Source organism: Protomyctophum bolini (assembly GCF_963924005.1).
Source record: "Protomyctophum bolini genome assembly, chromosome: 22".
Taxonomy (NCBI): Eukaryota; Metazoa; Chordata; class Actinopteri; order Myctophiformes; family Myctophidae; genus Protomyctophum; species Protomyctophum bolini.
In genome coordinates, this window is record NC_137883.1 from 32231349 (window position 1) to 32247357 (window position 16009).

At 41.4% G+C, this 16009-nt stretch overlaps 1 protein-coding gene across 3 annotated transcripts in view; it reads right to left on the minus strand.

The window, feature by feature from the left end:
* LOC308310289 (uncharacterized protein) overlaps positions 1-16009 on the minus strand; it is a 151196-nt gene that overhangs the window by 44788 nt on the left and 90399 nt on the right. For all 3 annotated transcript variants that reach the window (XM_080756569.1, XM_080756568.1, XM_080756570.1), the window contains exons 26-31: positions 15094-15147; positions 12056-12109; positions 8673-8726; positions 1378-1431; positions 683-727; positions 510-554 (exon numbers count right to left, since the gene is read on the minus strand). In XM_080756569.1, coding sequence (XP_080612695.1) covers positions 510-554; positions 683-727; positions 1378-1431; positions 8673-8726; positions 12056-12109; positions 15094-15147 — 306 coding nt within the window. The remainder of the gene's footprint in view (positions 1-509; positions 555-682; positions 728-1377; positions 1432-8672; positions 8727-12055; positions 12110-15093; positions 15148-16009) is intronic.

Sequence of the window (16009 nt, forward strand, 5' to 3'; positions counted from 1 at the left end):
TATCCCACGATTTTGTAACCCATTTTTCACCCCTGTGTCAATCATCTAATGTGATCCTGGGCTCTACACACCCTCCACCAACCTAGTCCCCATATATGGGGGACAAGGGGAGAGCAACGGACTTGAACTCATGCTTCCTTCATGCCTGAGTGTCCAAGTTGCTCCTTTACACCTGACAGGGGGGAGTTTCCCTGGTTGGACGTAGCGCGTGGAAGGAACAGGTTATTCCAACCAGTTCCTTTCCCCTCCATCAGGCGCCCCGGCTGGCCAGGGGGAGGCAGTTTAGAGACCAGGATTACTTGCATGTTTTTGTGAGGGTACCTACCCTAGCTAGGGGACACGGGGAGAACATGCAAACTCCACACAAAACGTGCATTCTGAAGTGCTAGAAGAACAACTGTGCGCCACACAAGTCAAAACGTCTATTCCCCCAAAAATGTGTCCATCCCGAAAATTAAAACTGACCTAAACGAGACCTCTCTGTCTCTGTTAGCCCAATCATCACTTACTGGAAACCCCTTGGGCCCGGCTTCACCTGGCTCGCCGATCCTTCCCTTGAGCAGAACAACACAGGCAGGAACAACTTACAAAACAGAGTCAACAACAACACATCTGAGGAAAACGATGTGTATAGATCAACACTATTATTAATGTCATAAATGGTGCACAAAAAGCTCCATACCATTTCTCCGGGGAAGCCCAGTTTTCCTGGCGGTCCGTCGGGCCCCTGTGAGGGTCACGTTTAAAAACACACAGGAGTTCAGGATCCACACATTTTCGTCGACTAAAACTGTGACGAAAAATGTTCGTCGACTACCTTTTTTTCACTGACAAGAACTACATAAAGACTAAATAAAAACTAAGCCATGATGACTAAATAAACATACATATTTACAACGCATCGCAGTTGTGGGCTTGTAGATCGGCTATTTCCAGCAAGTGTAAAAACAGTCATTACGACGGCATCAAGGTCCAACAAAATACATTTTTGTTGACTAAATCAACTGTAGATTTAGTCGACTAAAATCCTATGATATTTAGTCGACTAAAACACTAAAACATTCCAGGTGACTAAAATGTAACTAAAACTAAATGAAAATTATTGAAAAGACTGACTAAAACTAAATTGTGTTCGTTGTCATGATTTGTCACGACAAGAGTTGTCTTTGTCCGCGGCGTAAACGTCTTTAAATAAATACTTTTTGAAAAGTCTATGAGGAAAATGAACGGGGATTTATTTCCCGGGTCTCTCGAGGGGGCGGGACTGCGACGCTCTATACAAGCGCCATTCTATTACCGCCAATACAGCCCAAAACAACGAGAGGAGGGGCAACGCGGGCAAGGTGTTAAATGCTACATCGTTGACCCTTTCCTTACCTTCAGTCCTGCAGAACCTTTATGGCCCACTGGGCCTTCCAGACCCGTTGGACCCTGTGTGGAAAACAAAGACAGTTGTGACGCATGTGTGTCTGGAAGAATCCGTCATTGTACTGACTGACACAATCATAATATTATGATATTATTATATTATGAAATATGAAATCAGTGGGTTGTTGTTATTGTTGGGCATGATCTACTTTCTTGTGCATATCCTTTCGGTAGACCTGGGTAATACTGTAATTCCAATGTCTCAATTAGATGTCATGGTTTAGGTACAGTGTATTTAATTGTGTAAGTATAATTCATGAATGAATCAATTTAAGACGGTACAAAATGAACCACTGGTTTGATTCCTACTTCCCTTTACACAATCTCTGAGTTAACCCATTTTGGGCAGGAACCACTTTTGGTGTTTTAAGCATGTTCTATGCTTTAGCTGTTGAAAAATAGCAGATCTACAAGCTCATAGCGCGGCACAGAGTGCCGCGCTATGAACTTGTAGGTCTGCTATTTTTGAAAAAATCGTGAAAATGTGGCACAAAACCTTGAATATATATTCTTTCAGAGCGAACATTTTTAACTAAAATCTTTGCTTCTGGGGGGTTCCTGGAACAAACATATTTTCAGATGGGGGTCGGCGGCCAAATACAGTTAATTTTCGGCGTCCTTGACATGACATATTGAGCACCACTGATACAGAAACATGAAGTATTTCAGAAAACCGTCAGAAGACTTTTTTTTATTTTGACGTCAGGCCTAAATGGGTTAACACTGGGGATTTGTTCTGTGTAACCGTGACCACTGGAAAGACACCACTTAGAATCGTGGCTTACTAAAATAGTAATCATTTCCAAAATAGATCCACAGTACAGTATATCACACTGTAATGCTTTGTGTCATCTCCTTTCCATCATGTCCATATACATGCCGTGCGTGGCTCTGTGGCATTCAGCCGCTCGCCACACTATGGGGACATTGTGACGATAGAGGTTCTGAAAAGGTCATGGTCGTGGCCTATATGGATGGATGACTCATCCTGGCCTCTCAGGTCCGACCCAACTGTCAGTGGTTCTGGTAGCATTGTACTGTACACACGAGTGGTATTTTGAAGTTGTTGTTTTCGTTATGCGGTGCACTGTACGGTATGTACAGTACTGGTGCTGCAGTTCCAACAGTGACCAGATCCACAGGACCTTGGGGTAGAGTAGTGACCACTTGGGAATCGCAGATCCCATATTCCCTGGTTTGATCGCCAGCCCACCCCCCAGGCTATTTTAACCCATTCTGACCTGAGATCAGATTCATAACGAGGTTTCCACTGGACACACACTGGTCTGATGAACCCATTCTGACCTGAGATCAGATTCTAAAAATGTCAGTCGTTCTTCGATTTTTTTCAAAAATAGCAGACCTACAAGCTCGTAGCGCGCCACTCGGTGGCGCGCTACGAGCTTGTAGATCTGCTATTTTTCAATAGCTAAAGCATAACATGATGCCAACACCAAAATGGGTGCCCGGTCAGAATGGGTTAGGGATGAGGGGCTTTAGCATGGACAAAAATAGAGCCATTTAGCACTTGAATTTACCAGTACATCTACACAAGCAAGAATAGAATACAGGTTACAATTTAGCAGTCGCTGTTGCTATAGTTACTGTTGTCAGTGATTGGGAGTGGTGAAAGATTGTGGAAAACAACCATCACAAGATGGTCAATTAAACAAACAATAACGCACACCCTTGAGTGTAATATTGTGATGATACAACAGTTACCCTTAAAAATAAGATAATCGAAAAAAAGATTCTGCTGCACTCTGGGAATTCTTTGTTTATTAGGTGTTCCATGATGCTGCTTAGAAGCACGGCTAGAAGGCTGTTTTCAACCAATCAATCAGACCTGTTGTACTGTATATAATGCATTGTGGAGTGCCCTATCGCTTCAACAGGGGACAACTGTCATTGCTACAAGGGTCATGGGATCAGAAGCTGGTGTACAGATGCAGCACTGCACTGTACCTCTTACACACATCTGCCTGCTCTTTCCTTGGCAACAGCATCGTTACTGTCAGAGACCTTGTTTCTCCTTTGCCATTTCTGAATAGTGACTCCATGTTGGATGTGGTTAAGAAGATACACGTGTATTAACGGTGCTTGTAGCTCTGCTATTTTTGAAAAATCGTGAAAATGTATAGCGCAAATCTTTGAATATTATATTCTTTCAGAGCGAACGTTTTTAATTCAAATCTTTGCTTTTATTTTCAGATGGGGGGGTCGGTGGCCAATTACATAGAGGCCTATAATTTTTGGGGTCCTTGACATGAAAATGTTTGAGAACCTGCACTGACAGGATTTAGAAGCCTTTTTATTTATTTTTTAATCTACCTCAGGTCTAGATGGGTTAAACATCTCTATAAAGAGATTGCTAGCCGTCACCTTTCCATGCCCGTTAGTATTAGTAAGCAGAAAAAGCCTTTTCAGGTCAGAAACCTAATTTCAGAGAGAGAACTCAGACAAAAGTGGTACAGGAAAACTATACTTTGGATCAGATAAATGGCTTCTCTCTCTCCAGATTGGATGAAATTGGCAACCCACATGAAAACACTACTACAAGAGATGGGGAGACAGTTAACTGTTACTGAACGGACACTCTATAGCAATGATTAACAAAAATCAGACCGGTCTGAAGTGAGTGGTGCAACAGTGCCCCCTGTTGGTACTAAACATAGGGACATAGGGGGCATAGGGACATTGCTGTTCCTTGGAGTGGTTGAAAATCACACTACATTAACAAGCTTGTGATTAAAACAATAACCATTGGATGCATTGCAGGTTAATCTTTTTTTCCATTGACTGAATAGTAACAGATTTGGAAAATGTAGATTGCATTACTGTATATATTTGTTTTACTGAATGAGCTCTTATGGAAATATTTCTTTGTTTATTTGTGAACGGTTTTGTCTTCCGATTTAGCCAATCATGTTGATTAAACAAGCCATGATTTATATGTTTAAAAATGTAGATACAGCTGGGAAATCATTTAGCAATTTCACGATATTCTCTCGACGTATAATCATGTTGATTATTGAGTCGTGTTTTCCATCTTGCAACAAGGAGAATCCACCGTAATTATGCTGCTCTAAAATCTATTTTCAAAAAGCCCCACTGTAATTTTCTCCTATTACGGTTATTAACCCATTCTGACCTGAGATCAGATTCATACGAGGTTTCCACTGGACACACACTGGTCTGATTAACCCCATTCTGACCTGAGATCAGATTCTAAAAATGTCAGTCGTTCTTTTATTTTTCAAAAAATAGCAGATCTACAAGCTCATAGCGCGCCACCGAGTGGCGCGCTATGAGCTTGTAGATCTGCTATTTTTCAATAGCTAAAGCATAACATGATGCTAACACCAAAACGGGTTCCCGTTCAGAATGGGTTAAATATTAAATTCAATGATTGCAATTTTAGGCCGAACCATGTGAAACTAATCTACCGAACGAAATGCCCTAATTATACCCATTCATGAATATTGTATCAATTATTCATTTAGCTCAAGGCTCCTGCTGGAACACCAAGGGCACTTTTCCATAGCAGAACTCCCCTTTCATTAACCCTTTTAGACCTGACTACGATACTACAAATCCTGACAGTTTTATCAGTGGTCCTCAAACTATTTCATGTCAAGGACCCCTAGAATTATATGTATTTGGCCGCCGACCCCCATCTGAAAATATATGGGACCCCTCCCCAGAAGCAATGATTTGAGTTAAAAACGTTCGCTCTGAAAGAATATATATTCAAAGATTTGTGCCGCATTTTCACGATTTTTCAAAAATAGCAGACCTACAAGCTCGTAGCGCGCCACTCGGTGGCGCGCTACGAGCTTGTAGATCTGCTATTTTTCAACAGCTAAAGTATAACATAATGCAATAAACACCAAAAGGGGGTTCTCACCCATAATGGGTTAAGATGATCTTGTGTTATTTGCAGACATGGCCATGCAGGCATGTTTTCCACGCAAAGAACTTCCAGCTTGTTTTAATGAATGACATAAAAAAAAAACAAGCTATTTTGTGTGTTTGATTGTTTGCAGGGGCAAAAAGTTGCCTTTTCAACTTGCAAATACAGTCATAATAATTTGTCCTGTATATGTAACATTGTTCCCCCAGAGCGTATTTCATAATTACCAAGAGTTAGGAACCCCTGTGAGTGCCGCGGTGTGCAATAGCAGTATAATTGGCAACACTTGTATAATTTATTGTACAGGACTATAATTATCAATTGTAAAACCAAAAAAAAAGGATAGACCCCTGGAGGACCCCCGTCATTGAAGTGTGTAGTGTTTAAGGGGAACCTTAAACAACCCAGGGGGTCGTGACAACCCAGGGGGTCTCTGGGGGGGGGTCCCAGGAACGGCCCAGGGCTCGTACTGTAGTGTACTCTGTGCCACTTTACTCTGTGCTGTACTCTACTGGACACTTTAGGTGTTGCAGTTTTCCGTGCTCGGACACACGGACACAGAGACAGACATATGGACGGACGGACGGACGGACGGACATAGCTCAGTAATGGAGTGGAAGCACTGCTCATAAAATTACGATTACAAGAACTGTTTAAAAAAAACGTGGGAGGTAATTTATGGGAGCACTTTAACCCATTCTGAACGGGAACCCATTTTGGTGTTGGCATCATGTTATGCTTTAGCTATTGAAAAATAGCAGACCCTACAAGCTCATAGCGCGCCACCGAGTGGCGCGCTACGAGCTTGTAGGTCTGCTATTTTTGAAAAATCGAAGAACGACTGACATTTTTAGAATCTGATCTCAGGTCAGAATGGGTTCATCAGACCAGTGTGTGTCCATTGGAAACCTCGTATGAATCTGATCTCAGGTCAGAATGGGTTAAAAATTAAGGCAATACAATTGCTCCGCGATGCTTGGTGACGAGCCCGTGTGGGTTCCAAACGGCGCTGGCTGCGTGACCCGGGCCGTCTCTCAGGCTGACAGAACCATCAGACGCTGTTCCAGAACCATCCAGAACCCAGAGCCCAGTCCAACAGACAGACAGATGGGGATTACAGTATTAAACACCATCTGCCCGGTGCTGAGAAATGCCCTTTCAGAAGGAGGAGGAGGAGACATCAATGATGCCATTATTATCCGCAAAGTCGTGCAAGCTGCACAAAACTCTGATTAACCACTCGAGTCCAAATCCAGAGAAATCCCCCAAATACCCCGTTTAATTCTGGGGATGAACATGTGGTGGAAATAGGCGATCTATCACTGCGCAAAAAGCATGGAATATTATGGATGTGTACATTACAGGAAACTCCCGTTAAACTTTCCAACAAACTCCAGTAAACTCCCGAATTGTACCACCACACCTACCGTATATTAACTGTATATGCTGCTAAACTTGAGGTTCATGGGCAAAATACAGTGTCCATAATTGCCCGTTAACTCCTCTTTTCACGCAGTGTACACGAGCTCGCGCAACAGGTGAAGGTAATCGGTGAAAACAGGAGAGGGGGGGGCCTAGTATAGTGCCCTGGGGAACTCCAGTCCACTACGTATACTTGTATAGGGTTAAGTAAAGGATTACATGTCAGGGAATCTAGGTGGACATGAGGTCACGTTCCTCCCAGCACCTTGAACATGGGGTTTAGAATCCTCCATGGTTTCAAAGGCAGACGCCTCCTTCAGCCGTGGGATGCGTGTCTCTCTCACTCTGTCGAGGAGGCAACATGGAGGCAAGCTTTTCCGAGATTCCTTGCTGGAGTATTTATAGCGAAAGCTTGCCAAGCGTCTGCGTGCGTGCGCCGTGCGTCACATAAGAGGACGTTCTGGTCCCTTGGATTAAATTGATTGAAGTCCCGGAAAAGTCGAGCCGCGATTGGGCCAGTAGTCACTTGAGTGGCAGCGAGGAAAGCGTGCCTTTCTGTTATTCCACTTGACTTTTGGTCCTCATGCTGGAGAGGACACGTGGCTCCAATGAACTGCAGAGGCCAACGAGGCGTCTATTGTTATTCATGTTTTAACCCATTCTGACCTGAGATCAGATTCATACGAGGTTTCCACTGGACACACACTGGTCTGATTAACCCATTCTGACCTGAGATCAGATTCTAAAAAATGTCAGTTGTTCTTCGATTTTTCAAAAAATAGCAGACCTACAAGCTCGTAGCGCGCCACTCGGTGGCGCGCTATGAGCTTGTAGATCTGCTATTTTTCAATAGCTAAAGCATAACATGATGCTAACACCAAAATGGGTTCCCGTTCAGAATGGGTTAATATGTTTGGGCTGGACGCTCCATAACTGACACTGTGCATAACTAAAAGGTTCCCAAAAGGTGGCTGGCATACAGTAGCTGTTTTCTGTCCCGGACGGTTCACTTCCACCATAGCTCTGTGTGCTTTTGGCTCGGCACATGGAACTAACGTGGAAACCATGTGAACTGTGAAGGTGTCTCCGGTTCAGATCCGACTGCCGAGCCAACGCAAACCGAAGGGAAAACGAGCAGGAACAGGAAACGGTCTCAACGCCTCACATAATTAAGAACTGTGTTAAAATAAACAAACCTCCCGGCCGTTATACTCATGTGGATATAAAGAATCAACTGACTGAGAGAAAACGCTATTGCTGCTGAATTATAGTTACATTTACGCTAGAAACAGACTGTATCATATATGAGTGACCAACTGTCGTAAACGATACAGAGACAACCTCCACGACAATATCGCAGAGACGGTTTGTTGAAAAAGGACCAGAATTCTTAAATGAGACGATTTTAAGATGACCCCCCCGTTATTCTCCATAGAGAAAGTACGGTACCCCTGGTGCTAAAGAGAACTAGGTTTCTGACCCGTTTGGTACTTTCAAGGGACAAGCTGGCAAAAGCTTGACCTGGTATTAACCCATTCTGACCGTGCACCCATTTTGGTGTTAGCATCATGTTATGCTTTACCTATTGAAAAATAGCAGATCTACAAGCTCATATCGCGCCACCGAGTGGCGCCACCGAGTGGCGCGATATGAGCTTGTAGGTCTGCTATTTTTGAAAAATTCGAAGAACGACTGACATTTTTAGAATCTGATCTCAGGTCAGAATGGGTTCATCAGACCAGTGTGTGTCCAGTGGAAACCTCGTATGAATCTGATCTCAGGTCAGAATGGGTTAAGGGAGTGGCACAGTGAGTTTAACGTCGTTTTGACGTAAATTGTATATAGCTATCTAAATGAAACAAAACTCCAGAGCTTTGGTCAGACCGTATCAAGTGTTAAAACATCTTACCCTGCTGCCCTTCGGTCCTCGGACGCCAGCAACGCCCCTCGAACCAGAAGCTCCCTGAATATGAGAACATGTACATTATTACAACAGAACCAGAAGCTCCCTGAATATGAGAACATGTACATTATTACAACAGAACCAGAAGCTCCCTGAATATGAGAACATGTACATTAACAACAGAACCAGCAAGCCCCTGAATAAAAAATCATTTGTATCAGCATCAGCTAAGATGCTGAACGAGGCTCTGAAACAGCGGTAACTATACGTGAGGCTAGATTATTCACATAATGTGTGCAATTGTGTAATGTTGTGTCTTCCTCTGTAATGTATTTTTTGTTGTCTTTGATGTTTTATGTGTGGCTGTAGCTGGGGTGAAAGCCCAAGACAAATTTCCCTTGTGGACAATAAAGTTTACCTTGATATGAGAACATGTACATTATTACAACAGTGAATATGAGAACATGTACATTATTACAACAGTGAATATGAGAACATGTACATTATTACAACAGTGAATATGAGAACATGTACATTATTACAACAGTGAATATGAGAACATGTACATTATTACAACAGTGAATATGAGAACATGTACATTATTACAACAGTGAATATGAGAACATGTACATTATTACAACAGTGAATATGAGAACATGTACATTATTACAACAGTGAATATGAGAACATGTACATTATTACAACAGTGAATATGAGAACATGTACATTATTACAACAGTGAATATGAGAACATGTACATTATTACAACAGTGAATATGAGAACATGTACATTATTACAACAGTGAATATGAGAACATGTACATTATTACAACAGTGAACATGAGAACATGTACATTATTACAACAGTGAATATGAGAACATGTACATTATTACAACAGTGAATATGAGAACATGTACATTATTACAACAGTGAATATGAGAACATGTACATTATTACAACAGTGAACATGAGAACATGTACATTATTACAACAGTGAATATGAGAACATGTACATTATTACAACAGTGAATATGAGAACATGTACATTATTACAACAGTGAATATGAGAACATGTACATTATTACAACAGTGAATATGAGAACATGTACATCATTACAACAGTGAATATGAGAACATGTACATTATTACAACAGTGAATATGAGAACATGTACATTATTACAACAGTGAATATGAGAACATGTACATTATTACAACAGTGAATATGAGAACATGTACATTATTACAACAGTGAATATGAGAACATGTACATTATTACAACAGTGAATATGAGAACATGTACATTATTACAACAGTGAATATGAGAACATGTACATTATTACAACAGTGAATATGAGAACATGTACATTATTACAACAGTGAATATGAGAACATGTACATTATTACAACAGTGAATATGAGAACATGTACATTATTACAACAGTGAATACGAGAACATGTACATTATTACAACAGTGAATATGAGAACATGTACATTATTACAACAGTGAATATGAGAACATGTACATTATTACAACAGTGAATATGAGAACATGTACATTATTACAACAGTGAATATGAGAACATGTACATTATTACAACAGTGAATACGAGAACATGTACATTATTACAACAGTGAATATGAGAACATGTACATTATTACAACAGTGAATATGTGAACATGTACATTATTACAACAGTGAATATGAGAGCATGTACATTATTACAACAGTGAATATGAGAACATGTACATTATTACAACAGTGAATATGAGAACATGTACATTATTACAACAGTGAATATGAGAACATGTACATTATTACAACAGTGAATATGAGAACATGTACATTATTACAACAGTGAATATGAGAACATGTACATTATTACAACAGTGAATATGAGAACATGTACATTATTACAACAGTGAATATGAGAACATGTACATTATTACAACAGTGAATATGAGAACATGTACATTCTATCAACAGTGAATATGAGAACATGTACATTCTATCAACAGTGAATATGAGAACATGTACATTCTATCAACAGTGAATATGAGAACATGTACATTCTATCAACAGTGAATATGAGAACATGTACATTATTACAACAGTGAATATGAGAACATGTACATTCTATCAACAGTGGCTACACCAGATTGTGAAAGATGCACCTATGACAGTCGACAGCCTAATAGTCTTATAGTTTAATCTTTGCTTCAATATAGTTACGATGGAGAATTGTAAGAAGCAGGCATGCATATTATAATATGCATATAACTAAGAAGCATATTATGCGGTGTTGTCATTGCACATTATCGTCATTCTAACCTGGCTGTTGAGCACATTATCAAAGGTTAACCAGTTGAGCTCTGTTTAAAAAGAACACTGGCACAGCGAGGACAGTATTTATATCAGCCACATGACGTATACGTTGTCAGTTACTGCTCTAAACAAACATTAAAGTACATAGACTTGGCTACCACATGACGTTTCAGAAAGCCATGCATTGGAGAGGCTGGTGCCCCTTAAAAACTCTATCTTGGACGTCAGTCATCTATGAATGCATATGTGACAGATTTGACTGAGAGCCTGCCATCGCACAAACTCCAGCTTTTCAGAGAAAAACAGTTTTTTCCTTTTTTTTCACCAGAGTGAGTTAATATCACAGGCAGACTCTTCACATACTAGAGCATGTCTGAAATAAGTGTCAGAGCTGGAATCGACATGTAAATATGAAATAAATGCTTAAACATGTAGCTATAGGTGTAATGTTAGAGTCCACAGAAGTGAACCTTTCAAGCCTGTTTTCTGCAAGACATTACTCTATAAGCCATATCTCCAAAAACAAATCCAATGGCAGTCCCTCAGTCAAATTTAGTCACATATGCATTCATAGTGTACGTGTGTTCTAGGGTTGGTGTACTGTGTGTGTTCTAGGGTTGGTGTACTGTGTGTGTTCTAGGGTTGGTGTACTGTGTGTGTTCTAGGGTTGGTGTACTGTGTGTACTGTGTTCTAGGGTTGGTGTACTGTGTGTGTTCTAGGGTTGGTGTACTGTGTGTGTTCTAGGGTTGGTGTACTGTGTGTGTTCTAGGGTTGGTGTACTGTGTGTGTTCTAGGGTTGGTGTACTGTGTGTGTTCTAGGGTTGGTGTACTGTGTGTTCTAGGGTTGGTGTACTGTGTGTGTTCTAGGGTTGGTGTACTGTGTGTGTTCTAGGGTTGGTGTACTGTGTGTGTTCTAGGGTTGGTGTACTGTGTGTGTTCTAGGGTTGGTGTACTGTGTGTGTTCTAGGGTTGGTGTACTGTGTGTGTTCTAGGGTTGGTGTACTGTGTGTGTTCTAGGGTTGGTGTACTGTGTGTTAGATTCATTGTTAATTATAAACTCACTGGCGTTCCTGGCGCTCCGGTGGGTCCGCTCCCTCCAGGCGTTCCAGGATGCCCCTGATGAAGACAGCAGAAACGTGAGCCTCAACATTAATATCTGCAATTCGCTCATGAAAAAAAACAAAGAAAGCTGAAATCCATAACCTTTTTCCATGTCCTAAAATTAACCCATTTAGAAATTTAGCCTTATAGCTTTTTAACCACTTTAAGCATTATTTTAAACTTTTAGCTGTTGAAAAATAGCAGATTGAGTGCCGCGCTACGAGCTTGTAGATCTGTTAAGTCGTGAAAATGTGTGCAAATTCTTTGAATATATCTTCTTTCACAGTGAATGTTTTTTAACTCAAATATCTGCTTCTGGGGGATCTCCCTGGAACAACATATTTTCAGATGGGGGACTGTGGCCAAATACATATAGCTCTGAAAGGAGAGCTCATTTGGGAAGGCAAGATATTTCCCTTTGAATTTCAAGCAATGCATCTTGTCGACCAGTAGGTGTCCTTACCCGACCACATGATGTAAATACCTTTACTATCACTGTCTTTAAACCATGCATTTAGACCTAAGGCCGATTCTAAAAAAAAAAGTCTTCTAAATCATAACAGTTTGCTGTATCAGTGGGACCTCAAATTATTTCATGTCGAGGATCCCAATATTGTATTATGTAATGTACAGTATGTAATTGGCAGTGAACCCCAATCTCAAAATATGTTGTTCCAGGGACCTCCCCAGAAGACTCGAGTTAAAAAAACGTTCGCTCTAAAATAATGTATATTCAAAGATTTGCGCCACATTTTTCACGGTGTACATGTGTAGCTTAGTCCTAAAACAGGTAAGTGAGAATAGCAGATTCTGAAGCCGGTTTTGAAAATAAGACCTGATGACATTTAGCCTCTCAGACCCAAGAATATGTTGTTTCCTTTGGTGCCATTAGGAGAGACAACAGGCAAACAATTAAAATAACAATTCTTCTACATTCTCACATTCTCCCCACAGAAGTAAGAGAGACTTCCAACTACCTTCAAATTCAACCTGAAAATGTGGCTGAAAACAATTCAAATCTGTAATCATGAGTAACTATCAGCACTAATTAGTATTCGGTGTAATTTCTCATTTCACTTAGCAGTTGTTCTGTCCCCTGTACCATGTTGATCTGTATTGTATTGTATTGTGTATATGGTCATGGTGTTGGGGTGCCTGCACATATGCACACATGGCATCAACGCATGGTGTTGTGTGCAGGCACGCTACACTCTTGTCTTTCTTTTATCTGTATTGTATTGTGTTTTTGTATGGACGTAGTGATGGGTGCCTGCAGATATGCACACATGGCATCAACGCATGGTGTTGTGTGCAGGCACGCTACACTCTTGTCTTTCTTTTATCTGTATTGTATTGTGTTTTTGTATGGACGTAGTGATGGGTGCCTGCAGATATGCACACATGCACACATGGCATCAACGCATGGTGTTGTGTGCAGGCACACTACACTCTTGTCTTTCTTTTATCATTTACTTTTTAAGAGCCTGCCCAACAGGGACTACAGATGAAATGTAGCTTCGGCTAACTCTGGCCCATTTACATTGATGTGAAAACTGACATTGATTAATGAGCTTTGTCCCTGTCAAATAAATAAATAAATTGAATTGCTTATTTTCAGAGCTTAATTTATTTTATCCAAAACCCATAGTTAAAGATGCTTTTAAGAGATATCTTCTGATTCAAAAGGTAAAGCTCTATGAAAGTAGCGTTGCTATGATGTGTTTGTCCCGTCTCTCTCCAGTGCTGCAAAAAATATATGTATTTGGCCGCCGACCCACATCTGAAAATATGTTGTTCCAGGGACCCTCCAGAAGCAAAGATTTGAGATTTGAACATTTTTAACTCAAATCTTTGCTTCTGGGAGGGGGATCCCAGGAACTACATGTTTTCAGATGGGGGTCGGCGGCCAAATACATATAATTTTTGAGGTTCCTTGACATGAAAATGTTTGAGAACGACTGACATAGAAACATGAGGTTTTTCAGAAAACTGTCAGGATTTAGAATTGAACTTAGGTCTAAATTGGTTAACACAGCACCTTTAACCCATTCTGACCTGAGATCAGATTCATACGAGGTTTTCACTGGACACACACTGGTCTGATTAACCCATTCTGACCTGAGATCAGATTCTAAAAATGTCAGTCGTTCTTCGATTTTTCAAAAATAGCAGACCTACAAGCTCGTAGCGCGCCACTCGGTGGCGCGCTATGAGCTTGTAGATCTGCTATTTTTCAATAGCTAAAGCATAACATGATGCTAACACCAAAACGGGTTCCCGGTCAGAATGGGTTAACATTCCTGTGGCCTACTGTACATAGCCTACAGTACAGTGAGATCCCTGTAGCACTCTACTCTACTGTAGGCTACATAGCCTACAGTACAGTGAGATCCCTGTAGCACTCTACTCTACTGTAGGCTACATAGCCTACAGTACAGTGAGATCCCTGTAGCACTCTACTCTACTGTAGGCTACATAGCCTACAGTAGAGTGAGATGACATCCCATACTACTGACCAGCGATCATCATCTCCATGTTTTATGGGAGTTGCTAGATCGCCATGTTGACTGAATGGAGGACATTTTGAACCACTTAGTTACAACTTGGCGTGCATGTTTTGGGCATGTCCAGTTGGTCAACATGTTCATATCAATTCAAGAGGGTCTGTACTTGGTACCCCCAAAAAGCACTTGTAGATCTGATATTTTTGGCAGAATATTGGCCTAATATTGTGACAATAGAGACAGGTATGGGTTCAAGTGTCCTCTCTCAGTAGAAGCCTTTTTTTTTCCAATCACCCCAAATACACACCCTACCAAATACACACCTTACCCATGTTTAGACTGTCACACCCCTGAGTGAGAGACCCCCAAATACACACCCTACCCATGTTTAGACTGTCACACCCCTGAGTGAGAGACCCCCAAATACACACCCTACCCATGTTTAGACTGTCACACCCCTGAGTGAGAGAGACGGGGTCCAGACTTACTCCTTACCATCGCCCCCTTTTCTCCTGCTGGCCCGGGTAGGCCCGGGACCCCTCGGTCCCCCTGAGGAGAAAACACAGGTTCTGGTTAGTACCACACTAGGCCCGGTCCCCCTGAGGAGAAGACACAGGTTCTGGTTAGTACCACACTAGGCCCGGGACCCCGCGGTCCCCCTGAGGAGAAGACACAGGTTCTGGTTAGTACCACACTAGGCCCGGGGAGGCCCGGGACCCCTCGGTCCCCCTGAGGAGAAAACACAGGTTCTGGTTAGTACCACACTAGGCCCGGGGAGGCCCGGGTCCCCTCGGTCTCCCTGAGGAGAAGACACAGGTTCTGGTTACTACTCCACTACATCTCAGAGGCAAGTATTAAAGCAATAAGCCACGAGAGGTCTCAGGTTATCGGGTATTTTACAATTTGTTTTACATTTTGCTGGGAGGCAATTGTAAAATACCCGGTAAGCTGGGGCCTCGAGTGACTTATTGCTTTTCTAAAGCGGTTACAAACATATAGCAATATTAACCTAATAAAACTATTAAATTCACAAAAGTATAGCTACGCTTTGCGCCACCAGAGCGAGCAGCCACATCACTTCCTTGTTTTGCTCAGCAAGTATAGATTTCAGATTTCAGATTTTTATTGAAGGGACAGCCCCTTGAGATGCAGCATCTCATTTTCAAGAGGGACCCATAAAAAACAAAATACAGAAAAGCATACTGTACACAAATACACAAAATATGCAGTACACAGATACAAACAGATAAACAATACACAAATAGCTTGCTCACCATCTTCCACCTTAATCACCAACCACCACATAATACACAGTGTAGATAAGGTCACAGCGCAAATATTTCAGGGTCATAAAAGGTTACAGTCAGGTTAGAAGCAAAGACAAGTTGAGTCTAGATGTGAATGTAAGGAG